The following is a 24,693-nucleotide window of genomic DNA, read 5'->3' on the forward strand; positions in this document are numbered from 1 at the left end:
GGGAGACTCTACCCACTTCTTAACAATTAGACATGTCTTGTGTCCAAATGTCTAGAGCCAAATGATCCTCAAATATTAGCTGCGCAAATCAACAAAAGAAATGAGAAACACATTCCAAAGAAAGAAAAAAACCCAAAGAGATTGGTCATGTGAACGATGTAGACGATCATGGCACCGAGCCATTGTTTCTCAGTTGTTTAGCACCGCCGTCAAAGTAATGCTCCGGAACTGTGTACTGGAAGTTGAAGATCAAAACTGCCCGCTCCATGCCAGCTCCCTTATCTCTCCCAGCTCGGATTGCGAGCAAGGTCCTTCCACTGCGCGTTCTTGGACAGCTGCGCGAAATGGCCTTTGCCGAAAACGGCAGCGGCGGCACGGTAGAGCTCGCGCTCGTCGCTGCTTCCTGCTGTTACCGACTGTCCGTGCTCCACGATCGACTTGCTCGTCGAGCACAGCGTCTGGAGCTCGGCATGGTCCGCTTCCCCTTCTTTGTGAGTGTCTAAGTGTAGAGCAGACGGCCGATTTGCAAGCTTGCATCCGTAAAGTCCATAAAGTATGAAACCTCGCGGGGCCTGTCCTGGTAAACGAGCGAGCACCTTCGAACCCAGCGCTCCAGACTCACACGAATGCTTTCGTCCCACTCCAAAGATAGGTAAGGATTCTACCTCTAACACCTGGCGGACGCCGGGGTGAGATCGATCGACTCCCACTCTACCATGAGTTCCTTGAACCACACGTTATAGAACCTCTCGATGCTCCCCGTAGAACCCTTAAGCCTGCATGTTCGCATGGCGTCTAGGAAGGAGAGCAAGAGGTTGCCCAGGTGCAGCTTTGGCTTGAGCTTCAAAGGTGTCGAGCCATTCGAGCAGCTGCTTCTTTGTTTGGATCTGGAGCTGCAGCCACCCAGCACGGTGAGTGGCTTGCCCACATCAAACAGGCGCATGGCATCCAGAAGACATGTTCGCGTCGAGAGAGTACAAGGAACTCTAGACAAGAGCGACACAAGATCTGCACAGACGGCTAGTTAGAACCTAGTGAAAAAAGAGAGAAGCCATACATGAAATTCCTTCCGGTGAGGCCATCGCTTCAGTTTCTGGCGAGTGAACCTTGAGCTGCAACCAAAAAAACAAGCTCCTCTTTACCGCTTTGCCACAAGAAATCTCGAGAACACTCACCTTTTCAAGCTTTTGTACAGCGTAGTAGCAAGGGAACACCAAGGTCAGCACTGTCACCGCAACGTTGCTCGTTGAGGCGACCTCGCTAGCGCGTGAAATAATCGGCAGCGATCAAGAGGTGCAAGAAAACCCGGAGGAGCGCTTTGGGCTGGAGCTGGATTATTCACCAGGGGCTTCGTGGTTCTACGATGGGGATGGGTCGACTGGGAAGATCTGGACTGTGGCAGTCGCCCACGTGGAATGCCCCTGCCATGGTATGCTGCTTTGGAACCAATCGCCTAAGATGACGCTCACGCGCGGATCCCATGCCACCGCGTGAGACCTTTCCTTTGTCGGAACTCCATGACAAGCGCCTTCTTCTTAATAGTACAAGAATAGTAAGTATATTCGAAATGTTATTTTATAAGATCTTATATCCAACCTTTCTAAACGAAAATCAGACAGCTTCTCTTTCCTGAAAAGTTATGCACAAAACGAATGGTTAATTTGTACAACCTACAGGCAGCGGCAAAAAATAAACAGGTCATACAAAGAAGAGAATAGAGATATCCAGAAGCTTAACAGACTTCTTAAGCTCTGCTTCCAGCTGCCACCACCACCACCACCACCACCACCGCTGCCACCACCGCTGCCACCGCCACCGCCGATCACCTGGACCTGTCCTCCACTGCCGCCGCATGTGTGTATATGTGTATATGTCAACACAACACTTGTGGCCAATGGGTTCGAAAACACCTTGTCACTTTGTGCATCTTTATGGAACGCACGAAACAAGACATTGCTACTTGGATTTGTGGAACATTTTATATGATCTCTTGCCAACTGTTGATCAAGCAACTCTTAGAGCTAGAAGTAGTCTATACCGCTCGGTCCAACTATAAATCTTTGGAGCCTCAAAGATTGGAGTGCAACAAAGATGCCCTTTGCTATATTAGGGGAGGATCTATCTTTGTACCAGCTCTTAGGAGTGTATATCTTTCTTCTTCTATAGGTTGATAATTTTCTTTTGCCAGCTCAAATACGCCTCCCGTTAAACACCATCCTGATTCACTCTCTCTCCGCTTACCTGGCGATGACGTGGCATCAGCCCTCCTTTTTGTTTTATCTCCAGCGCACTCCCTCTCCCGTCCGTTGCCGCTGCACACTCCCGCCCGCGGCTCCCGCCCGCCCGCTCACCCTCACAGCTCCCGCCCGCACTCCCACCCGCCCCCGCACATCCGCCCGCGCCCAGCGTGCGCCCTAAAATTACTTCCACGTGGCCACAGCCCCAACACTTAGCCAAATTTCAATTAGCGCGCGCGTGGATGCCTTTCTACGTGCTTTACGTGGCCAATGGATGACCATTAGGAGTGGTAAACTTATGAAATCTTCTCACTAATTTAAATATATGCAATGTAAGTATATAAAGAGTTTGTTTTTTTATTTATTCTTTGCTAAGATTGAGTTTTTCGTTTAAAGAGCTTTTCTTTCTTGTCTTCCTCTACCTAGTAAAAGGAGTTGCTTCTGGACTACTAGAAGCTTTTCTTTTACCTGTAATTCTTTCCATCAAAGGTTTTGCTCGCTTCAAGGATGTACCATAACTATCAACACGCTGTTAAAATTCTGCTGCAGGATGAATAAGATTGTTTGGCCTGGCTTTAAAAGTTGCAACCTTCTACTGTATCATTTCTAAATCGTTGTCAACCATAGATAAAAAAGCTTCTTCATCAAGAAGATCTTGTAAGATATCCATCATCTTTTGTTGTAATGTCGCTTTTGTAACTTTTGATGGAGTGATATCTTCTTGCTTAAAGTTCATATCAATATTTAAAATTTACTTAGTGTAAATTACCTCTATAGTAGTCCTCAACTGAATTTCTTGTTGATGCTGTATATTTTGATGAATATCTTCCTGCTCAATATTCATATATATTAGTATATAAAATATGTTAGTTTACCTCTAATGTAGTCTCCAACTGAATTTCTTGCTCATGATAAACATCTTGATGGATGTTTTCCTGCTCAAATTTTTATAAGTATTTCAAAATTTTAATTAATAAATGAATTACCTCTGTCATAGCTTCCAAGTCAAGTGCTTCAAAATCTTGATGACAATAAAATAAATCATCTAGCCCAGGTTCTAAGATTGCATGCAATTGTGATGGTTGAACCTCATAATTAGTTGTAGTCCAATCAGTTTTTTCTCCTTGTTTTAACATAATAACTTTTGCTTGATGCTTGCAAAAGTTTTTTTTGGTTGCCCACGGACAATTACACCAAGTCGAAAAAGCCCAATCACTGTGTCCTTCACCTCCGACAACAAGATACCATATAATTGGATTTGAAGAGGATTGTATATAGGATTTGTGAGTATTGTCCTTATCGAATTTTACTTGAGAGTCGTTAATATTTCTTGCTTTAACAATCGCACTATCGATTAGCTTTTCATATGCATGGTTTCGGATAAAACCATGATCTTTGCAATAAGTAGTAAACTAGTACCTCGCATGAACCTTAGTAGTAAGTTGATGAATTGCCCAATCCATCCTTCGATTGCGAGCATGTTTTTTTTTGGACAAGAGTATAGCTTTCATATTTGCATGGAATGCCTCAATCGAACTATTTGTCTCCTTGTTAGCATGAGGGAAATTTCGAGCAGCAACAACCCACATATCTATCAAATATAAATTAAAATAAATTATAAAAATTAAATTATTGATTCACTTACCAACTTTGTCCTTCCATTCGTCTTGAAAATACTTGATAAAGGCTACTTCATTTTGAAAATCCACCTCAAAATGTTCAATAAGTTGTTTAATCTCAGTTCGCATAATATTATCATCATGAAAAGCTGCATGAATTAAATGATACATAATATCTCCGAGACGTTTCCATATTTCCATCCTAATATCCCAAGATTTCACCTTACGAATAATATGTTTGAGCCAATTCCTCCTTACATGCCAAATACATAATAGAATTTGACAATCAAATGTAGCTCTATATAAAAGAAAAAAATTAAATTATTTCATATCAAATTAATTACCTTATAGCATTAATCTCTGCTTTAACATCATCAATCATTATCACCCGTGGTTTCCAATTTGGCATGTGTTCTAAAACTCGTTTTATAAGAGCTATCATCTAATTCTTCATATGTTCTCCTTTCTCACTAGAAGTTAAAACCCATGCAATTGGAATACCATTTCCATGATAATCAAAAGCAAGCATGGTGTATAATGGGAATTATAAATTATTAAGTATTAATCACTTAAAACTGAATGAAAATATTACCTTGTAGCGATTAGTTCCAAAAGTTGCGTCAAGACTCAATAAATTATTATTTGAAAAGTCCACCATCTTTTGTAGTTGCCAAGTTGTCTGGATCCCAATAGTAAAACAATCTTTACCTCGATCACCTTCCTGATAGAAAAATACTTTCTCGGGATTTGTGTTCTTCCAAATACGTACACTCTATGCGTCATTCTCATGTAATCGATAAGTTGAAAGCGAATACTTCCTATGCAGATTGTTGATATCCTGCATAGTTAGAAAATCATCTCGATGAGGAGGTTCACCAGCTGACTTATTCCTTTCCACAATCTGTATATGCTCATTATAAATCTGATTTGATGTGAAATCCTGCTAAATCATATGAATCACCCAATGTCGAATATCTGCTGAAAGCTTCTGAGGAAATAATGAATTTCCTCCAGTCAGATCAAGTTGACCATGATAAGGAATCCCATTCTTATCACAATGTTCTCTATGATAATATGTAATCTGCACATAATCAGGCCATTTGTAAAACTGTTTGACCAAAAAATTGCAAAGGCAACCCCGCTTATTAGAACTTCGACTGGGTCTACTTCCAAGTCCTGACTTTGGTGTAGATTCAGCAACCATAATAGAGGATGTTTCACGAGTATCTTGTTTTCCATATTCACACCAATACCTGTATCATAAAGTTAGTAATTATATTTTGTTAAAAAGATATACCTGATTAATGATAAAAAGCTTGTGTTTTTAGGTCGTTTCAAATCTCCAGGATCACGATTTTTGTTAGAAAATTGCCAAAAATCCACTCCATCACCCCTTCTCCTCTCACCATCTAGAAACTTGTTCACATCCTTCTGTAATATATACACAATAGGAGCTATAGTTTCATTTGATTTAGACAAATTCCAATCTAAATCATCTGCACAAAAATAATCCTTTTCATGGAATTCTTGCACCTCATCAAGCCATGGGGGATCCTAAATGATTTTCTTGAATCAATATGAAATTGAATTGATTGCTTACCTCTGGAAATTGATGTGCTGCTGCCATGCTTGATCATAAAAGAAACAGAAGTGTTTTTAGGTCAAGTATGGGGCAACCATCCAGCGTGAATGGGTGGACCAGGGCGCGCTGATTGAAATTTGGCTAAGTGTTGGGGCTGTGGCCACGTGGAAGTAATTTTAGGGCGCACGCTGGGCGTGGGCGGACGTGCGGGGGCGGGTGGGAGTGTGGGCGGGAGCCGTGAGGGCGAGCGGGCGGGTGGGAGCCGTGGGCAGGCGATAGCCGCGGGCGGGAGTGTGCATCGGCGACGGACGGGAGAGGGAGTGCGCTAGAGATAAAACAAAAAGGAGGGCTGATGCCACATCATCGCCAGGTAAGTGGAGAGAGAGTGAATCAGGATGGTGTTTAATGGGAGGCCTCAAATACCACCACCGTGCAACCACAGTTCGACACTCTGGCACAGTTTTGTGCATAGGCAACATGGTTTTTGGAAACCCAACCCAAAAACATGTACAAGTAAAGCTATGCTCTCTATGGCGTGCAATTCGTAAAAGGGTGAGTGTTACTGCGGTAGATTTCACTCACAATACAGTGTCCATGTGGCAGTTTTCTATTGGTTCGGCATTAAATGTCATTTGGATGCCTCATGGATGCCCCATGGATGCTGGCCGATGGCTCAATGATGTCCCCATAATATGAACAATGTGTTATACATAGATGCCACATATCATCAAGTTTGACCCCATGATATGGGGATTCATCAGGTCATAGGGTTTAGGAGACGCTTCTCTGCCTTAGCACCTTGCTTTAGTGCTTTGTTATTCGTCATGTTTCTTGGTAGTAGATGCGGAAGGTAACTTGGTTTGCTAGTGATTAGTTTCAAATGTTTTTGTGGGCAGTATTGGAAGTGGCTGTCTAAGTTGAGTCCTTCCCGATGCATAAAAAATGCCTGGTTTCGAACAGTGCCAAGAGCTTGTAAGGTAGCCAAGCACAACAAAATAGATTTAAAGAAATTGTTCTATTCTTGCTCTAAAGATTACCTCTGACAAAGTTGCACCTTCAACATTGGAGAGAAATGGTCCTGGAAGGTCTTCAATATCTTTTCCACCAACAACCAGCATAATCCTACAAAAGCACATTTTATCAGGAATTCTGTAACATTACCAAAATTCTTACCCAAGCTCTCGTTCTATCGGTTGAAATAAGTTTGCAGGAACATGAGATGGTCTGAAGTAATCACCACATCGATATGGACGGGCCTCATGGAGGTTCCAGGTTGCAACTTAGTGTGAAATATCCTTCTCGAGGTACGGAGCAAAGACACAACGTAGACTTTGGTTGTGCCATGGATTAGATACATCGAGAATTCCTATATCTTCCATGGACTCAAAAAGGTGCTTATAGCGCTCAAAGAGCTCTCTCCACAAATGCTCTATGCGCTGTAAAACAAATTTGATTTAGTCCTATGAGTCCTTATTTGGAAAAACTCTAGCGCTGTGAGTATCTGGTTACGTGTTGATGTCCCACGTATGAAGCTCCTAGCTGCAGGACCTCAATAGCGGATCATGTCCTTCTCAACCTCATTGTGCTCTGGAGCATTGTCGCTCCGGATGTGCTTGGGCCTTCCAAATTGACGAACAGCCTGCGCATATGTGTTGAATATTGCATGGGATTCTTTGGAGGTAGCTAGCTTGCAAGCTACAATATAATGAGTTGCCCCACAAATAATGGCATGTACATAGAAACTATAGCTTACAAGCTTGCAATATGCTACAATAAACATGTTACCACTTGTGCTAACAAAAAAGCAGAAATGAAAGAATACTCACAATCCATATGATAAAGTGCATAAGCCTCCTCGTTTCTATAAATCTGTTGTCGAATCCTTGTCATGTGCTTCTGTTCCAACCTACTTGGATCGTGAGTGGCTAAGGCCTCACGAATTTGGCATCGGCTAAACCAGTATCCTCTAGTTCGACAGCTAGATCGGGAATTGATAATCCCCCAATTTGTGCCACCTTGATTCATGGCATTGTTAGTTTGAACATGATGAAATACCTCTTCGGGTGGTACTCTGTAATATACACCTCTCCAATTTGGATCGGCAAGCCACATGTATTTGTACAGTGTTGGCTTGGAAATTCTAAGATAGCATGCGAGGTAAACAGCAGTCTTAGTCTCAAGGATCTTCAGGTGCATCCAAGTGCCAAATGTAGCTGAACTATCGAATCCCCTCAATTGCAAAAAATTATAGAAGGCTTAGAAACGTGCAAATCATGAATCTAGGAGGCTGGAAACTAAACAAACCTCTAGGAGAGCATCGTTATCACTATCCATACTAGAACCATAGTCTGAATCACTAAAATTGGATGGAAGGCCATCCACCTTGTCTTCCTCCACGTCTTCCAGTAAACCTGGAAGAAAAAGTTTCAGTGGCACAAATTTGAAGTAAACTAGGGAGGGAACTATACTCATGGTAGGAACTTGAAAGTCCATAGAGAACAATCGAGTAGTAAATCAAAGCAATATTTACTTCATTTGGATCTAACAATGGAGTGTGCAATGGCTGATGTTGTGGGTGTAGATCTACCACTATACATCAAGAGTGCCTTGCCTACAGCAACACCAGTGAAGTGACGAGCTTTGGGAAAATTATACTTGGCTATACTCGCAGAAAATTAAGTGTTCTTTAGTGTACATTTCAAATTTAAATTCAATTCTTGATTTGTTCAATTTTAGGGTTTCCACATTTGGGATTAGGGTTTACACCAAGTCCCACCCATATTAATTGTGCCTTGGATACGGGGCGATTTCATTTTATAACATGATTTTGTTGATGGTTTGTTCGTTAGATTTGTGTCATCTAATCGGAGGCAAGGCTTCTAGTGCACACTCCCTCGATCGCAAGACCACCGCCCAAGCAAGAGCGCCACAGCTGTGGTGGTGGGTAGCTTCTCCTCGATCAGGTTTGCATAACCAATCCTTTGTGGTTTTTAGGCTTGAAGCAAGAATGCCGCACACCTCAACAATAATAGACACTATGCAGGAAACACTTCATGAGCACGCAGCCAAGCACTCGATGTTCCACAATTGGGAGAGCCTATTTGGATCCAAGTTGAGAGACAGAGTACATCATCTATTTGATTTCCTAGGTTCTCCACATGCACACGAGAAGTTTTATTCCCTTTAACATACCTGTCATGGAGTGGACCAAACATAAGATCCACTGGGCACTCCAAAATCCAGAGAGCTTGTATGGATTGGGCTGATGTTGTGGAAGTAATATAGACACTTTCACAATAAAAATAGATAATTGTCTTGAAATATGTTTCACTTGAAAGAGACACTTTTCAGTTCATTGGCAAAGTTAAAGGTAAGAATATTCAAAATATTCCATAAATGCCCATTATAGGCACTTGCGGCCCTTGGTACCCTTTTGGCTTATGCTTGCCTCACCAAGGGTAATCACTATAGCTTCCAAAGCAGCTCCCAATTTAAGTTCTGGGTCAAAACTATCGAGCTTGGATGCTACATGATGCCCATCCTCGCTTGAGGAACTCTCAACCTGTTTCATGGTAGAACCAAAATCACCCTCTGGGTCTGTGAATTCGTCCTCACTTGCATCTCGAGCAGTAACATATCCCTCACTATCGCTTTCTTTAGTAGGACCTTTCCCCTCGGTGATTGGCATAACATTAGAAGTAGTCTTGGGCTGCCTTGTCAAAGGGATTGTCAAGCCTTGAGAGGAGGAGGCATCATATAAAATCCTCGGTCCTATCCCCTGTTGGATCTATTGTTGTGCCTCAAAGAAGTCATAGAATCCTCTCCAGTTTGCCATGTTAGGAGGAAACATAAAAACCTCAAACATTGCAAAAGGGTTAGACCATATAGGAAACTATAACAAATCTACTTTTACCAAAGTGAGCACGAACTTCCAATCCCTAAAAACTCTAGTTCTTCGGCTGTAACGCACGGCATACATTGGATAGTTTTGCCCCATGCTTGGAAACCCTTTTTACAAATTTCAAAATTTGAAACGGTTATAATTGGAAAATATTGTAAGTGTCTATTGTCATTGCTCTTCTCACCTAAATGTTACTACATGCAATTGCAACTTCCATATTCTCAAATCTCCTTTAGCATGCTCCTCTTGAGAGAACTCTAGGTCCAATTTGAAACAATTATAATTGGAAAATGTTGAAAGTGTTTAGTGTTATCCTGAATGTTACTACATGCAATTACAACTTCCACATTCTTAAATCTCCTTCAGCATGCTCTTATTGAGAGAACTCCAGGTCCAAACATCAACACTATGCACTTTTGCGTAGTACACAATTGAAGTATGAGCCCCACCAATTCATTGAATTGGTTAAACTTCAACTTACTTTTAAGTCATATACAAATCTTTTAAGCATCATGGTACAAAACTAAAGTGTTGAGAGAGTTACACTGGAAATCAATGGCAACAAAAGATAAACTCAATGGGATGCATTAAAGACATAACTCCAGATAGTATATATCCATGGCTTTGCAACGGAGATAGATGGAGTTCACTTACGCTCGCTATAAACACTATGTTAAAAGAGGTGTGCCAAAAAAGGATAATTCAGTTCTTTTGCCATGAGCAGCAAGAGCAAGATGTGGGAACATACTGCTCTAGATAAGCAATTTAGTCGATTGTCCATTTGGTTTGCAACATTAACAACTTGGTAGAATGCATGGGATGAATGGGTCTATGGGCCATGAATGGCTCCATTCCATACATAGCATGGGTCATTTTTATGGGCATGATGCCCCATCCAGGGCATAAGGATTGGATATTCATAAAATATTCTATGCCTGTGTTTTTTTCACATTCATAATACACGTGGACCAATAGCAGGCATACACGTGGTGTGAGTAAAATCCACTGTTGTAAAATCCACTTTTTTACGAATTGCACACCATACTCTCCATCTAAGAGGCACATGGAAAAGAGGGAGACTTTATACAATTGGCTTATTAAAAACTTCATACTGACCCATTGATTGATTCTAATCTTCGAAATATTGACTTTCTTTACTAGTTGTTAGCCTCCAGATCTCTCAGAGCTTGGGCGAAGGCCTTGAGGTTCCTGTCCGAGGATCCTCCCTCGGCTACGGCAGCCGCAGCAACCTTGCGGAATTCCCGAGCCCGGGCTCGCATCTCGCGACCCTCGTCGCCTCTCATCAGCCTCGCCACTAAATCCGCCAGCCTCTCGCTCGAGACCACGGAGTTTTTATCCCGATCATCCTGGACCGGGATCGCCAGCTTCCAGTGCTCCACAAGCTCCTTGCAGTTGATGTTTTGCTCCGCCATGCAAGGCCAGGCGAGCATAGGCACGCCCGCGCAGATCCCCTCCACGGTCGAGTTCCATCCGCAGTGCGTTAGGAATCCTCCCACCGCCGGGTGGAGCAAGACGTGCATTTGCGGCGCCCACGAGATCACGATCCCGCGCTCGCCGATCCGCTGCTTCAATCCCTCGAAGAAATCGTGCACCGAGGGATCCGCGACCAGGGTCTTGCGCAGCACCAGCACGAATGGCTGGTTGCTGCGCTCCAGGCCCCTGGCGAGCTCCTGCAACTGCTCCATGGACAAGGTGGCCATGCTGCCGAAGGAGACGTAGATCACGGAGGATTCCTTCTGTGTGTCGAGCCACTCCAGGCACGCCAGATCCTCGGGAGACAGGTGCTCGCTGGATCGCTCCACCGCTGTCGAGTCCCCCGCGAAGAATGCCGGGGACAGGCACGGGCCGACGGGGAAGTAGCTGGATTTCATCTCGCTGCGCAGCGTCGCCACTGCGTGTGGCTCCAGCTCCTCGTAGGTATTGCACAGCGCGAATCTCGCCTCGGCAAACCGCGACGCGCCGTCGCAGATCACGCCCAGGATTGGGTGGTCGTAGTAGAAGGCGAGCGGCAGATCCGTGGCGGGCATCGGCGGGCACCCGGGCAGGAATGTGATGAGCTCTTCCGTTTTCCTGGCTGGGAGAAGGGGGAGTTTCCTTAGAACCCTAAAAACAGGGGAGGGAGAACTTACTCGCGACTGGCACGAATCCTTTGGAGATGAGCTCCGGCAGGAAGAGGTAATAAATGTCGTTGATCGCATTGGAGGTCCAGAACACCGCCCTGGGGATGCCGAATTCGTCCGCCAGATCCTGGGTGAATCCGTTGAAGGTGTCCGTGATCATGCAGCAAACGGGGTTCCCTTCCTCCTGGAACTTCCGGATAAGCTCTCGCACAGAGGCTGCCATGGCTCGCGCTGCCAGGCGGATCTTCTCCACGATCGCGCTGGAATCCCCCTTGGCGAGATCGTTGCTGCTGCGCATGCTGTTACCTGGATTGTCCGAGACCTCGACGATGCGGACGTTGCTCTTGGCGTGGGGGTCTGCAATCAGATCGCGCGTCTGGTGCATGAGCTTCATGTTGCTCGGATTGGAATGGTGACATCGCAGGCCGCGAGACGGCGGCAGAAGTGCATCAGTGAGTTCGTGTGGCCCGGGATTGGGAATGGGAACGCTAGAACATGAGGCTTCTTGCTAGCACCCGCCATTCGCAGCGCTTTGATCTTTTGATCTTGGATTGGAAGCCAGGTAAGATATAGGCGAGTACCGAGAGCCCAATTAGAACACCACAAAAAGGAATGCTCCTTGTGAGAGGCACGAAAGTGCAAGAAAGTAGACCGGAATTGACCAGGCAATCTGATCCTTTGCTCTACAGCACGAAACAAAAGCTGGTACTCGCCATTCCGGAGCTGCTGGATTCGTTGGTGGCCGCTTTACTGCAGCAGGTGACAAGCGAAAAGAGGAAGGAAAGGCTACTTGAAGTGTTCTTGCAGAAGATCACAGTGACTTCTTAGCTTGCTCGCCCTGTAAAGCTGCTCGAGCGGAATGGAGGCGGAAAAGACTTGTAGAGATCTTCACAAACTGCAAGACATGGCGCGGGTTTTTTTCCTCAAGTGCCGATCATAAGATGCTGAAAGACAGATGGTTTTGAAGGATGGAATTCCGAGAGCGTAGGTTTTGCGAGGTGGTCATGGCTTCAAACGACTTTGAAATCGACGACATGGATCAGAAGCCTTGCTACTGGTCGATGAACCCAAGCTTATAAATTCTTTCATCAAAGGCGATGTGGCGAGCAAAGCGCTCCTTCGTGTGGATGGAAACAAATAGACGCTGCGGAGGGTTACTAAAGAGGGGCGTGATCTAGCATCACATAGTTCGTCGATAAAAGCCTTCATGCCATGAAGCTCCATAGAACTTCTTGATATTCAAGCAAGGATGCCTAGATTGACAAAGTGGAAGTTCCAAAAACGTAAAGCCCGTTCACTACTTTTGCTAAATGCGGATGACTTTCCATGCTTGTAATGTATGGAATCCCGCGTCAAGATTCGCACATAATAGAGAAGACTCTCTGCTCTTCATGCCATGAAGGATTTCTCAACAACAATATTAACTTACTAAACAAAAGGTTATATTATAATTAAAAATGTGATTTAACCAGTCAGCTTTGCAATAAAAGTTCTAGAAAAATTTGCCCCGCTAAACTTTCGTCTTCTTTCCATTCAAAACTTACCAAAGAATTCTTAACCTTTGGTCGACATGGCTCCTTCAGCCTGCCTAGTTCCCAAGTGCTCAAGTTTCCTCCTCAACTCCTCCCTCGCCATCCCTCACCACGATCTGTCCACCAGCTCCATCCCCCGCTCACGATTGGCCACCCCAGCACCTGCCTGCTCATGCTCTCCTGGATCGAATCCACCTGCAATGGCTCAGGAATCTGCTCAGGAATGCATCCATAGATGTTGGAGAAGTTCCCGCAACAAGCCATTGCTCAAAAAAGAATTGCAAAGGCAAGAAAGATCTAGAACTTACACGCACCCGACCACTTGGCCCTGTGCAGGATTGCGACTGGTATCACGAAGCACCATGCCGTGTCGCTGCTCTCCTGCTAAATCAATGTGGAAATTGTACCTAGTCTCCGGCAAGAGGATAGGGTCTCGCTGCTTTTGCCCAAGGCAAAGGGTGTATATTGCCTGCGAGAGAAGAGGATTGAATGACAAGAAGCTAGCCCTCCCTTCCTTGGTGATTGCTAAGCACATTAAATTAAAACATTGGCTAGTTTAAGAAGTTAGATAAATTATATTTTTGGAGTGGAATATATTTAAATATTCTAGGATATTTTACCATTTAACGGTTATTAATTATTTAGATTAACTTTGTATTTATAATTTATAAATTTTCCTAAACACTTCTTAGTCTATTCTAGTTTATTCTAATAATTGATAAACATGTTTATAATTAAAAAATCTAATTGATTAATTATATTAATAAAAATAAGAATATCACTATTATTAAGCAAAATCGAGCCTAACAAATTATTTATTGATTATAATATAACTTTTTGTTTAATAGTCAGTGTGAGGACATTTATCACATCTTCCTGCCGGAAAAGGATTCGTGCCTCCCCTGGTTTTAGGGTTCTAAGGAAACTCCCTTACATTCCTGCCTAGCTGCCCGCCGATGCCCGGGCGTGATCTGCGACGGCGCGTCGCGGTTCGCGGAGGCGAGATTCGCGCTGTGCAACAGCTACGAGGAGCCGGAGCCCCACGCGACGCTGGTCAAATCCAGCTACTTCCCCGGCATTCTTCGCAGGGGAATCGACAGCGGTGGAGCGATCCAGCGAGCACCTGTCTCCCAAGGATCTGGCGTGCCTGGAGTGCTCGACACACCAGAAGGAATCCTCCGTGATCTACGTCTCCTTCGCCAGCGTGGCCACCATGTCCGCGGAGCAATTCCAGGAGCTCGCCAGGGGCCTGGAGCGCAGCAACCAGCCATTCGTATGGTGCTGCGCAAGACCCTCGTCGCGGATCCATCGGTGCACGATTTCTTCGAGGGATTGAAGCAGCGGATTGGCAAGCGCGGGATCGTGATTTCGTGGGCGCCGCAAATGCACGTCTTGCTCCACCCGCAGATTCCTGACGCACTGCGGGTGGAACTCGACCGTGGAGGGGATCTGTGCGGGCGTGCCGATGCTCGCCTGGCCTTGCATGGCGGAGCAAAACGTGAACTGTAAGGAGCTTGTGGAGCACTGGAAGCTGGCGGTCCCGGTCCAGGAGGATCGGGATAAAAGCTCCGTGGTCTCGGTCTCAAGCGAGAGGCTGGCGGATCTCGTGGTGGAATTCCTGAGCCCGGGCTCCCATCTCGCGACCCTTGTCGCCGTTCAGAATCCTCCTTTGCTTAAGCTTTGAAAGATTTTTTGGAAGATAACAACCATTATGTAAAGTCAATATTTTGAAGATTAAGATGAATCAATTGGTCGTGATTCATGGGCCTACATTTCTGCAAGTCTTTACGGACAAGAGAATCTGACACTCTCCTCTCTTTTAATGAATGAATTTTTGGCTTGAGAAACTACGTTTAAAGGTAAACAAGTTTAAGATTTATAAACACAGCATTTCTAGAACCAAATATACTAGCATATTCTAGGTTCGAAAAGTCTTTCACGTTGCCGTCACCTTTTAGATTAGGGTTTAAGTTTCAAATGCACAGCTCACCGTCCTCACAAATAAGATCTAATCTTCCGCAGCCACATGAATTTTCATTCTTATCCATGGTGCTGCCCAGCATTTTTCCTCGACGTCCTGCCCAAGTGCAACAAGGAGTTAAGTATAATTTGTGGTGCCTCCAGGTTTTGTCTTGATTGATTCTCTCTGGAAAACTTGCAGGCAGCGCACAAGAAAAGAAACCACCAATTCTTGGCTGGAAGCAAGAGGTTACGTTACAACACATCCCCGAGCCACCTGATTGTGATGCTCCCGTTCACTGTCCGCCTCCGGAGCCGTGCATCAGCCATGTGAGAATGTTCTGTTAAATCCTTCTATCTCCTTGCCACTGGAGCATAAATATCATAAATTTCTTGTCTAGGACGGGATGATTCTCCAGGAAAGGATTGCAGCGAGGCGTGCTGCAATTGCCAGCTCCAAAAATGTGAAAATCCCTCTCTTCAAGAGGCATTCCATCGCCCTCTGAGCTTTGAAATGAATAAAAATCTTAATGTAGTTAGCTAAAATCATTAAATTTAAATAAAAGAAGAGTAAGAAACAAGTCATCCGTTGTAGTCTAGTCGGTCAGGATACTCGGCTCTCACCCGAGAGACCCGGGTTCAATTCCCGGCGACGGAATTGTTTTTTTTTTTGGAATAGTATAAAGAGGTATAGCTGATTAAAGTAACAAAAGAGAAAGTTTCTCCGTGATTAGAGTAACCTTCCATTCACCAAATAATTTTTAATGGCCTACCTAATTCCCAAGCGCCCAAGTTCCCTCCTCAGCTCCTTCCTTGCCATCACTCACCATGCCACTGCACGATCTGTCCACCAGCTCCATTCCCCGCTCCACCCCAGCGCTCATGCTCTCCAGCATCGAATTCCACCACCTGCAATGGCTCAGGAATCTGCTACCCATAAGTGTTGGAGAAGTTCCCGCAAGAAGCCATTGCTCAGAAGCAACAGAAAAAGAATTGCAAAGGCAACAAAGACCTAGAACTTAACCACTTGGCTGACTGGTATCACGAAGCACCATGCCATGTCGCTGCTCTCCTGCTAAATCTCCGGCAAGAGGATAGTGTCTCGCTGCTTTTGCCAAGGCAAAGGGTGTAAGTTTGCGTCTAAACACCTGCGAGAGAAGAGGTGACAGCGCATTAAATTAAAACATGTTAAGGGAGCATCCATGGAGCTCGAAGCATCGGCTTGAAGGAAGCTGGTCGCTTGGAAGACGGTGGAAGTGGCCTGAGAACTATTGTGTCCATAAGAAAGACTCAAGAGTCTTTTGTGGCGAGATTTACCAGATTGCTTCTTTTGATAAATTGGTTCTAGAATTGGCATTAACAAATCATGGTTTAAAGACAATGGTATACCTAAGTTCTTATGATTAAACAACACTGAGGCACATTGTGACAAACGTACTTGGATAAGGATTGAGCGAGTGGAGTGGCTAGAGTGGAGGGAGCAGCAAGGGAGCAGGACCGGGGAGGTGACACCGCAAGATAGATAGATAGATAGATAGAATATCCCCCTCTTAACCAGTTCATAACTGTCGCCGTGCCAGCTGGCTGTGCCCAACACTATTCTATTCTCCACGTCCAGGCGTCGACAATGGCGACCATTGCGACGTCCAGCCATCCTTGGCTATCATGATTTCCTATGATCAAGCCGGATTCAACCTAGTTTGTGATCGCCTGAATCATTGCGAACTTGGATAAAGTATTCCAGGCATATCCAGTAACACTAAATTTTCAATCCTAATTTGTAAGGAAAAAAAAAAAAAAAAAAGACTTTGACCATTTCCCCATTGGCTTCCCTCTCTCTCATGTCAGCTCTTCCTTCCGACTCTCAACAGATTGATCGATCGATCATTCCTTATCAAGCACAACAACACCATGGCCTTCACTTATACACTTACACGCAGCAAGCAGCAGAAAGAATTCACCAACGAAGGCCGTCCCGCTGCTTATCCCAATCTCAACCAGGTAATTACGGACCCGGAGCTCCCCTGAATTCTGGCCTCCTGCACAGAGGATAGCCCCTCTTGTAAGTTTTTTAGTTGATCGAGCCATATTTATTTTCTTCTCACAATCACAGTTGGTGTATGCTTTGTTGGCGCATGGCCAACATTGTGGACCAAGGCAGGTAATTTTTTGCTGCCAGATCTTTAAATCAATAGCTCATGGCCTGCAAAGGAGCTGCATACCATCGACTGCTTATGTTTTCACCAGTGGCACCATCTTTTGCATCTTGGAGTGGTTTGTTGCAAAGCTGCGCACAAGTACGGACTCCCCGAGGGGCCTTGCAATGACATCTGTGTGCAATTGCTGCTCCATCACACAGGTTTCAAGAACCGGAAGCATTAGGTTGTTTTAGGGTTGTGAAAAGTTTGAGCAAAAGAAATCTTCACTTCATTACTGACCTTTATGCACCCTCATCCATTGGTAACATTTGACCGATGACTGTCATGCTATACCTTTTTTGAATGGAAAAAATAATTTCGTTGCCACGAGAGCCTGACTGAACTGATGACTTTGATTGGAATTTAATAAATTTAGCTACTGCATTAAGATTTTATTCATTTTAAAGCTCAGAGGGTGCGTGGTGGCAGTGCAATCCCTCTTGAAGAGAGGGATTTTCACATTCTTGGAGTTGGCAATTGCGGCATGCCTTTCTGAGATCCTTTCCCGGAGAATCATCCCGTCCCAGATAAACAGAATTAACAGATCATTCTCACATGGAGGCGGACAGTGACGGGAGCATCACAATCAGGTGGCTTGGGGACGTGTTGTAACGCGACCTCTTGCTTCCACAAGAATCGGTGGTTCCTTTTGTTGTGCGCTGCTTGCAAGGTTTCCAGACAGAATCAATCAAAATTATACTAAACTCTTTGTTGCGCTTGGGCAGGAAGTCGAGGAAAAATGCTAGGCAGCACCATGGATAAGAATGAAAAAACATGTGGCTGGGGAAGATTAGGTGAGGACGGTGAGCGGTGCATTTGAAACTTGAAGAAAGCTAAACCCTAATAAGAAAAGGTGACGGCAACGTGAAAGACTTTTTGAGCTTAGAATATGCTAGTATATTTGGTTCTAGAAATGTTGATTCTTAATCTTTTTTACTTTTAAACCTAGTTTCTCAAACCAAAAGTTAATGAGTGGAGTGTGTCAGATTCTCTTGTCTGTAAGGACTTGCAGAAATGTAGGCCCATGAATCACGACCCATTGATTGATTCTAATCTTCGAAATATTGACTTTACATAATAGTTGTTAGCCTCCAAGAGATCACACGAAATCTCTCAGAGCTTGGGCAAAGGCCTTGAGGTTCCTGTCCGAGGATCCTCCCTCGGCTATGGCAGCCGCGGTAGCCTCGCGGAATTCCCGAGCCCGGGCTCGCATCTCGCGACCCTCGTCGCCTCTCATCAGCCTCACCACTAGATCTGCGATCCTCTCGCTCGAGACCGAGACCGTGGAGCTTTTATCCCGATCATCCTGGACCGGGATCGCCAGCTTCCAGTGCTCCACAAGCTCCTTGCAGTTCACGTTCTGCTCCGCCATGCAAGGCCAGGCGAGCATCGGCACGCCCGCGCAGATCCCCTCCACGGTCGAGTTCCATCCGCAGTGCGTCAGGAATCCTCCCACCGCCGGGTGGAGCAAGACGTGCATTTGCGGCGCCCACGAGATCACGATCCCGCGCTTGCCAATCCGCTGCTTCAATCCCTCGAAGAAATCGTGAACCGATGGATCCGCGACGAGGGTCTTGCGCAGCACCAGTACGAATGGCTGGTTGCTGCGCTCCAGGCCCCTGGCGAGCTCCTGGAATTGCTCCACGGACATGGTGGCCACGCTGCCGAAGGAGACGTAGATCACGGAGGATTCCTTCTGTGTGTCGAGCCACTCCAGGCACGCCAGATCCTCGGGAGACAGGAGCTCGCTGGATCGCCCCACCGCGGTGGATTCCCCCGCGAAGAATGCCGGGGACAGGCACGGGCCGACGGGGAAGTAGCTGGATTTCATCTCGCTGCGCAGCGTCGCCACGGCGTGTGGCTCCAGCTCCTCGTAGGTGTTGCACAGCGCGAATCTCGCCTCCGCGAACCGCGACGCGCCGTCGCAGACCATGCCCAAGATTGGGTGATCGTAGTAGAAGGAGAGCGGCAGATCCGTGGCGGGCATTGGCGGGCAGCCAGGCAGGAATGTGATGAGCTCGTCCGTTTTCCTGGCTGGAAGAAGAAGAGTTTCCTTAGAACCCTAAAAACAGGGGAGGGAGAACTTACTCGCGACTGGCACGAATCCTTTGGACATGAGCTCCGGCAGGAAGAGGTGATAGATGTCGCTGATCGCATTGGAGGTCCAGAACACCGCCCTGGGGATGCCGAATTCGTCCGCCAGATCCTGGGTGAATCCGTTGAAGGTGTCGGTGATCATGCAGCAAACGGGGTTCCCGTCCTCCTGGAGCTTCCGGATAAGCTCTCGCACAGAGGCTGCCATGGCGCGTACCGCCACGATTGGCTTCTCGAGGTTCTCGCTGGGATCCCCCTTGGCGAGATCGTTGCTGCTGCGCATGCTGTTACCTGGATTGTCCGAGACCTCGACGATGCGGACGTTGCTCTTGGCGTGGGGGTCTGCAATCAGATCGCGCGTCTGGTGCATGAGCTTCATGTTGCTCGGATTGGAGGCGTAGGTGATGGTGACATCGCAGGCCGCGAGACGGCGGCAGAAGTGCATCAGTGAGTTCGTGTGGCCCGGGATTGGGAATGGGAACGCTAGAACATGAGGCTTCTTGCTAGCACCCGCCATTCGCAGCGCTTTGATCTCGGAGGAGGCGAGGAGATTTGTGATCTGGATTGGAACCCAGGTGAGATCTAGACGGCTGGGGAGTACCCAAGTGGTGATTTGGGCTTGGTAGCGCTGGAACAAGCGCTCAAATAGGACACCACAGGAAGGAATGCTCCTCGTGAGAGGCACGAAGGTGGACTAAAGGCCAAGAAAGAAACCAAGACAGACCGGAATTGACCAGGCAATCTGGAGCTTTGCCCGCGTCATGATCGCATCATCATTTGCTAAGCCCTAATTGCCCGTGATTTCTCGTGATTGGAACTCAGCACTACCATAGACACTAAGATAAAGCTGTGATTCCATGCATGATGTTATTATAAACCACCTTTAAGGTAAACCTAATATTCTTTTTAGGGTTATAGATTTAGGGTTCTTGAGCAGCGATGGCGCAGAGAAGGGCGCCAGGGATTCCACCGCAGCAGCACCAGCAAGTCCCCTTTGTCCCCCAGCAGCAGCCGCAAGCGCCAATGCGGCCGATGCCTCCGACGCCAGGTTTGCCCTTCCTCTCCTTCGACATCGGCAACTCAGGGTATGGCGGATCGGCGCCTCTCCAGCAGCCGGGATACTCCTCCTCCTCCTCCGCCTCCACAGGCTTTGGCGCCGCGTTTGAGGACGAGCCTCCTCTCCTGGAGGAGCTGGGGATCAATCCGTCGCAGATCTTGCAGAAGACCAAGTCGGTGCTCATTCCTTTCAGGAGGAACCTCAACCTCCACGAGGATGCCGATCTGTCGGGGCCGTTTTTGTTCTGCATTCTCTTTGGGCTTTGCCAGCTCCTGGCTGGGAAGCTCCACTTTGGAGTGATCCTCGGGTGGGGATCTCTGGCTTCTGGGTTTCTCTACACTGTCGCTAATCTTCTATCGGGAACTCGTGGGACGCTAGATCTCTATCGAAGCTTTAGCCTCGTCGGGTATAGTTTGCTCCCGATGATCCTCTTCTCGGCTCTTTCTCTTCTAGTTCCTCGACAGGGTGCTCCCATCTACGTCATGGCCGGGTTGATAGTTCTTTGGTGTACGTGGTCGTGTACGAGCTTGCTCGTGGTTTTGGCTCCTCACTCGGAGGAGCAGAAGCGTCTCATTGCGTATGCTTGTTTGATCATCTATATGGCCTTCGCGCTCCTCATCATCTTCTAACTAAGCATTCGTGAGTGGAAATAACTTGGAAAGCTTTGTATAGTACTTGTTTTTCTCCATCAAGTTTTGTATCTTTCTCGTCCATCTGTGTTAGTTTCTTTGCGATGTTCTTCGCTCAAAACAACGTTTGATTCTCTCTTGGATGGAGTTACTACGCGGCAAGGTTGGTCCTGTTTTTCCTTTTCATCCTGTGTTTCTGATTTTGAGCTCTTTCCAGGATGGAATTACATCGTAAGAACCGTGGTGGTCATGAAGTTGTTCGAACAGCGATTGGGCTTCTCACTACGTGCATCCCGTCGCTCCATTGGTACGTTCCAAACACGTAGTCGCCTTTGGACCTCTTCGTCGGGGTCAGAGTGATGTTGAAGCTCTTCTTCTCGCCTAGCGACTGGAACGTAAGCTTGTTGGGAGTGATCACGATGTCGATGCCGTCCGGGGCCTGGAAGGAAGCTATGTAGACGGCCGTGTCTTGGGACCCGACGTTCGTGACAGTTCTTTGGATGGTCTTGGCTGCGGTGAGGTTGGCTACTGCTACCGACGGATAGTTCATGTCAGCGATGGACGAGAGAGTGTTCGGGCACGTAAAGTTGGCCGTGTCCGTTACGTTTTGGATGGTGGAGCTGTTGTATCCGACGCTGCACAGGAACAGGAGATAGTCCCGTGGAGATGTGTCGTAGACGAGGCCAGGATCCGCCGCTGCTTCCGGATTCATCTCGCCACCGCCAAAGTTGAAAGGATTCGCAGTGGCACCGGAGCCGTTCAAGATTGGCTGCTGCAAGTTGTTGACAATCGAAGCTGTAGGAAAAAAATGGACAGCGGCACGCGGTTGGCAAGGCTTTAATGGCGAAGGTGCTGCTTACCGGTGGTCATGAGGGCGGATTTGATAGCCGCGGGGCTCCAGGAAGGATAGATCGCTCTCAGAAGAGCTGCGGTTCCTGCGACGTGGGGGCATGACATGGAAGTTCCCGAGATGATGTTGTACTTGACTATCCGGTTGTCGATGGGCAATTTGGTGGGAGAGTTTGCTTCGGTCCAGGCTGCTAGAATGTTCAGTCCTGGCGCTGATATGTCCGGCTGACGAAAGAAGAAAAGGTCTCGTTGTCAAGAAACCGAGTCTATCAAGGCGACGACTTACTTTCAAGATGTCGGGATTAAGAGAGTTCGGTCCTTGGGACGAAAACGCTGCCATGGAAGGGGCCGGCTTGAAGTCGAGCACTGTCCTTGCCGGGACAATCTTCACCAGGGGGAAGCTGCCATTTTGTCGAAGATAAGGTGAGTCTGGTTTGTCTTGCAGAGAGAAACTCTTCACTTACTTCGTGGAGTTTATGTAGGTAAGGACAGCGTTGGCATTGTCCGCGTTGATGGCAGTCCCCGGCAGCATGTATGCGTCGACCGAGACTTCATTAGCCTGAGCAGCAGAGTTTCCGAGGATAAATCCCGCGGCGCCGGCTCGAATGGCCTCTTGACTCTTCCCGACGCGGGTCCCGAGTCCTCTCAAGCAGATCACCACCTTTCCGGCAACCTTGGATGCGTCCAAAGTATCCGGAAGGCACTGGCTGGAACAAGTAAGGAACTTTAGTCGTGTGCTGGTGGGAGAGAAGCTTTACCTGGCATTCGCGACAGGTACGCTCGAGTTGCCAGCTCTTCCACCATCGATGAGCTCGTACCAGTTCGATTCCGACAGTGACTTTGGAGCAATACTCTTCCCCTGCAAAAATGGATACCCCGCTGTAAGGATGGCGACAGACGAGCTAATCGCGACGAGACGACGAGCCGGGAAAAATCCAGCAACCACACCTGCAGCGTTGTTCCGTCCCCGAGTACGACGTTGGACGGGAAATCCCTGTCCAAACTGCTGGCCGCGACAGTGAGTATCCAGGGGGAGACGTTGGCAACAGTGGCGCTAGTAGGCCCGCTGTTTCCAGCGGAACATGAGACGAGGATGTTGCGCTTGATGGCGTGGAAAGCTCCGATGGCGATGGAGTCCTCCAAGTAAGCCGGCTGGGGATTTCCGGAGCCGATGGAGATGGAGAAGATATCGACGCCGTCCTTGATACCTTGGTCGAGAGCTGCCAGCATGTCCTCGTCGAAGCAACTGTCCTGACCGCTCAGGCTCCCGGATGGAATCGGCCAGCAGACTTTGTACATGGCGATTCTGGCGAGAGGCGCGCCACCTTTGGCAGTCCCGTTTGCGAATCCGAAGACGTTGGCTCCCGGGACAAAGCTGCCTCCGGCGGTGGAAGCGGTGTGAGTCCCGTGACCATCTTTGTCGCGAGCCGACCGGAAGTCTTCAGTAGCAGTGAGGTTGAGCTTGCCGTAGAAGTTCTCGTATCCTTTGAGGTAAAAGCGAGCTCCGATCAACTTTCTGGTGGGAGATCACAGGAGACAACGGGATCAACAGTGTCAGATGGAGATGACAACGTAGTCAAAGGCAGCATCAATAAACTCGAAGAGGGATAAGAGAATGAGGATTATGGAGAACAGTGGAACAGATAAAGGTAGCAGATCACGGCAGGTATCGGGGAACTTACTTATTGCAGCTGGAAGCGTTGAAGTGATCGCCATCTTCGCATTCTCCCTTCCACTTGCTCGGGATTTCGGACAAGAGATCGTCATCGAAGCTCTGAGACTCCGGCCAGATTCCTGCAAGACAAGGAAGAAAACAAGAAAAAAAAAAAAACAAAAAAAAGCGAGGTATTAATTGCCGTGCTTCTCCTCCTCTTGGTTCTAAGACTTTGGCGTTTCTATCATTTATGAACAGGAATGCCTGGACTGGACGAATGCTGGCTGTTTGAGTTCCAGAAGTGGTACTACTACTGACCGGTGTCGAGGAGGCCAATGATGATGTCCCTGCCAAATTTCGCGCGCTGCCATATATTCTCTCCGGAGGTAGCGGGCGACCCAGTGGCAGCGTCGGCCGAGTCTCCCGTGAGGCCCAGGAACTCCCAGGACCGCGTCGTGTGAAGCCGCCTCCTCGAGCTCGGGAAGACAGAGATGACTCCGGGCATGTCTGCGCAGCAAAGACAGAGCATTGGTTTCGTCACAAAAGTTGAGATTTGCAACCGAGGAGGGAGTTTACTCGAGATTTGCTCGGCTTGGCGCTTGGACAGTGGCGCAGCAAAGCCGTTGAATCCATGCCTGTAGCTGTAGAGGATGGTTTCCTTGGCAATGTCAACACTGCAAAAGGAAGGGAAAAGGATTTGGCCAGAGGAAGGAAGGAAAAGCTTGTGTGCTTTGCAAAAGAGAGAAGAAAAGAAGAGAAGAGAAGCTTTGTCTTGATTTAAGCTTTGCAGCTACCTTCCCATTGCAGAGGCTAGCATGTCATGGTGTGTGGAAACGAGCACGTCTGGATGAATGCCCCCTGTTTCTCCCATGTAGACAATGTGAACCTTGAAACAAATCAGAGCTGTCAAGATGGATCTGGTGTGGGAATTGAGAGCTACCTGCTTGGCTCCAGCCACTCCAATTGCCAGGAGCAGCTGAATTGCAGCAAAGATTTGGAAAAGAGCCATGAATTTCCTCATCTTCTTCATCTGGAGCAGCAATGCTGGAGAGAAAAAAATCAAATGAGAACCAATCCAAGCAATCATCAGCAGTGTGATATGTGTACTAGAGTAGTGAAGAGAAGAGTGTGTGTTTTGCTACTCAACCTTTCTTCTTTCTCCTCCTCCCAGCACAGGCTGTTTTTGGGGAGGCAAGACAATGTGAGGTGAAAATACTAAACATAAAAACAAAAAGCAATAA

General features: G+C 47.0%; 5 protein-coding genes and 1 non-coding gene across 10 annotated transcripts; 3 read left to right on the forward strand and 3 right to left on the reverse strand.

Moving 5' to 3' along the window:
- Nucleotides 1-10,496: 10,496 nt before the first annotated feature.
- Nucleotides 10,497-11,387, reverse strand: LOC9640061 (phloretin 2'-O-glucosyltransferase). Its single transcript, XM_024676598.1, has one exon. It carries the CDS (start codon nt 11,385-11,387, stop codon nt 10,497-10,499), a length of 891 nt encoding a protein of 296 aa, XP_024532366.1.
- Nucleotides 11,388-14,994: 3,607 nt separating this feature from the next.
- Nucleotides 14,995-15,556, forward strand: LOC112346708. Of its 2 annotated transcripts, none has more exons than XM_024676227.1 (3): nt 14,995-15,114; nt 15,174-15,301; nt 15,373-15,556. In XM_024676227.1, exons 1-3 carry the CDS (start codon nt 15,039-15,041, stop codon nt 15,475-15,477), a joined length of 309 nt encoding a protein of 102 aa, XP_024531995.1. In that variant the 5' UTR covers nt 14,995-15,038; the 3' UTR covers nt 15,478-15,556. The 2 variants fall into 2 exon arrangements, with proteins under 2 accessions (XP_024531995.1, XP_024531994.1); XM_024676226.1 differs by having other exon boundaries at nt 15,000-15,110.
- TRNAE-CUC lies at nt 15,557-15,629 on the forward strand. The gene has a single exon. It is a non-coding gene; the product is annotated as a tRNA-Glu (tRNA).
- Nucleotides 15,630-18,186: 2,557 nt separating this feature from the next.
- Nucleotides 18,187-20,160, reverse strand: LOC9642777 (UDP-glycosyltransferase 85A2). The gene is made up of 2 exons (XM_024676222.1): nt 19,258-20,160; nt 18,187-19,203 (listed from the first exon to the last, which is right to left on the reverse strand). The coding sequence occupies exons 1-2, from the start codon at nt 19,778-19,780 to the stop codon at nt 18,269-18,271; spliced, it is 1,458 nt and encodes a 485-aa protein (XP_024531990.1). The 5' UTR covers nt 19,781-20,160; the 3' UTR covers nt 18,187-18,268.
- Nucleotides 20,161-20,164: 4 nt separating this feature from the next.
- On the forward strand, nt 20,165-21,031 carry LOC9640063 (protein YIPF5 homolog). The gene has a single exon (XM_002971343.2). It carries the CDS (start codon nt 20,203-20,205, stop codon nt 20,947-20,949), a length of 747 nt encoding a protein of 248 aa, XP_002971389.1. The 5' UTR covers nt 20,165-20,202; the 3' UTR covers nt 20,950-21,031.
- Nucleotides 20,971-24,652, reverse strand: LOC9642778 (subtilisin-like protease SBT5.6). 4 transcript variants are annotated; one of them, XM_024676219.1, is made up of 11 exons: nt 24,600-24,652; nt 24,393-24,496; nt 24,247-24,338; nt 23,771-24,126; nt 23,481-23,592; nt 22,747-23,314; nt 22,557-22,657; nt 22,263-22,505; nt 22,085-22,199; nt 21,810-22,023; nt 20,971-21,744 (listed from the first exon to the last, which is right to left on the reverse strand). In XM_024676219.1, the coding sequence occupies exons 2-11, from the start codon at nt 24,480-24,482 to the stop codon at nt 21,197-21,199; spliced, it is 2,439 nt and encodes an 812-aa protein (XP_024531987.1). In that variant the 5' UTR covers nt 24,483-24,496; nt 24,600-24,652; the 3' UTR covers nt 20,971-21,196. The 4 variants fall into 4 exon arrangements, with proteins under 4 accessions (XP_024531987.1, XP_024531989.1, XP_024531988.1 ...); XM_024676221.1 differs by lacking the exon at nt 24,600-24,652 and having other exon boundaries at nt 23,771-23,959; nt 24,029-24,126; nt 24,393-24,593; XM_024676220.1 differs by lacking the exon at nt 24,600-24,652 and adding an exon at nt 24,560-24,579.
- Between the last annotated feature and the right edge of the window lie 41 nt (nt 24,653-24,693).

The sequence above is a fragment of the Selaginella moellendorffii genome, unplaced genomic scaffold (genome assembly GCF_000143415.4).
Source record: "Selaginella moellendorffii unplaced genomic scaffold, v1.0 SELMOscaffold_17, whole genome shotgun sequence".
In the NCBI taxonomy this organism is placed as follows: domain Eukaryota; kingdom Viridiplantae; phylum Streptophyta; class Lycopodiopsida; order Selaginellales; family Selaginellaceae; genus Selaginella; species Selaginella moellendorffii.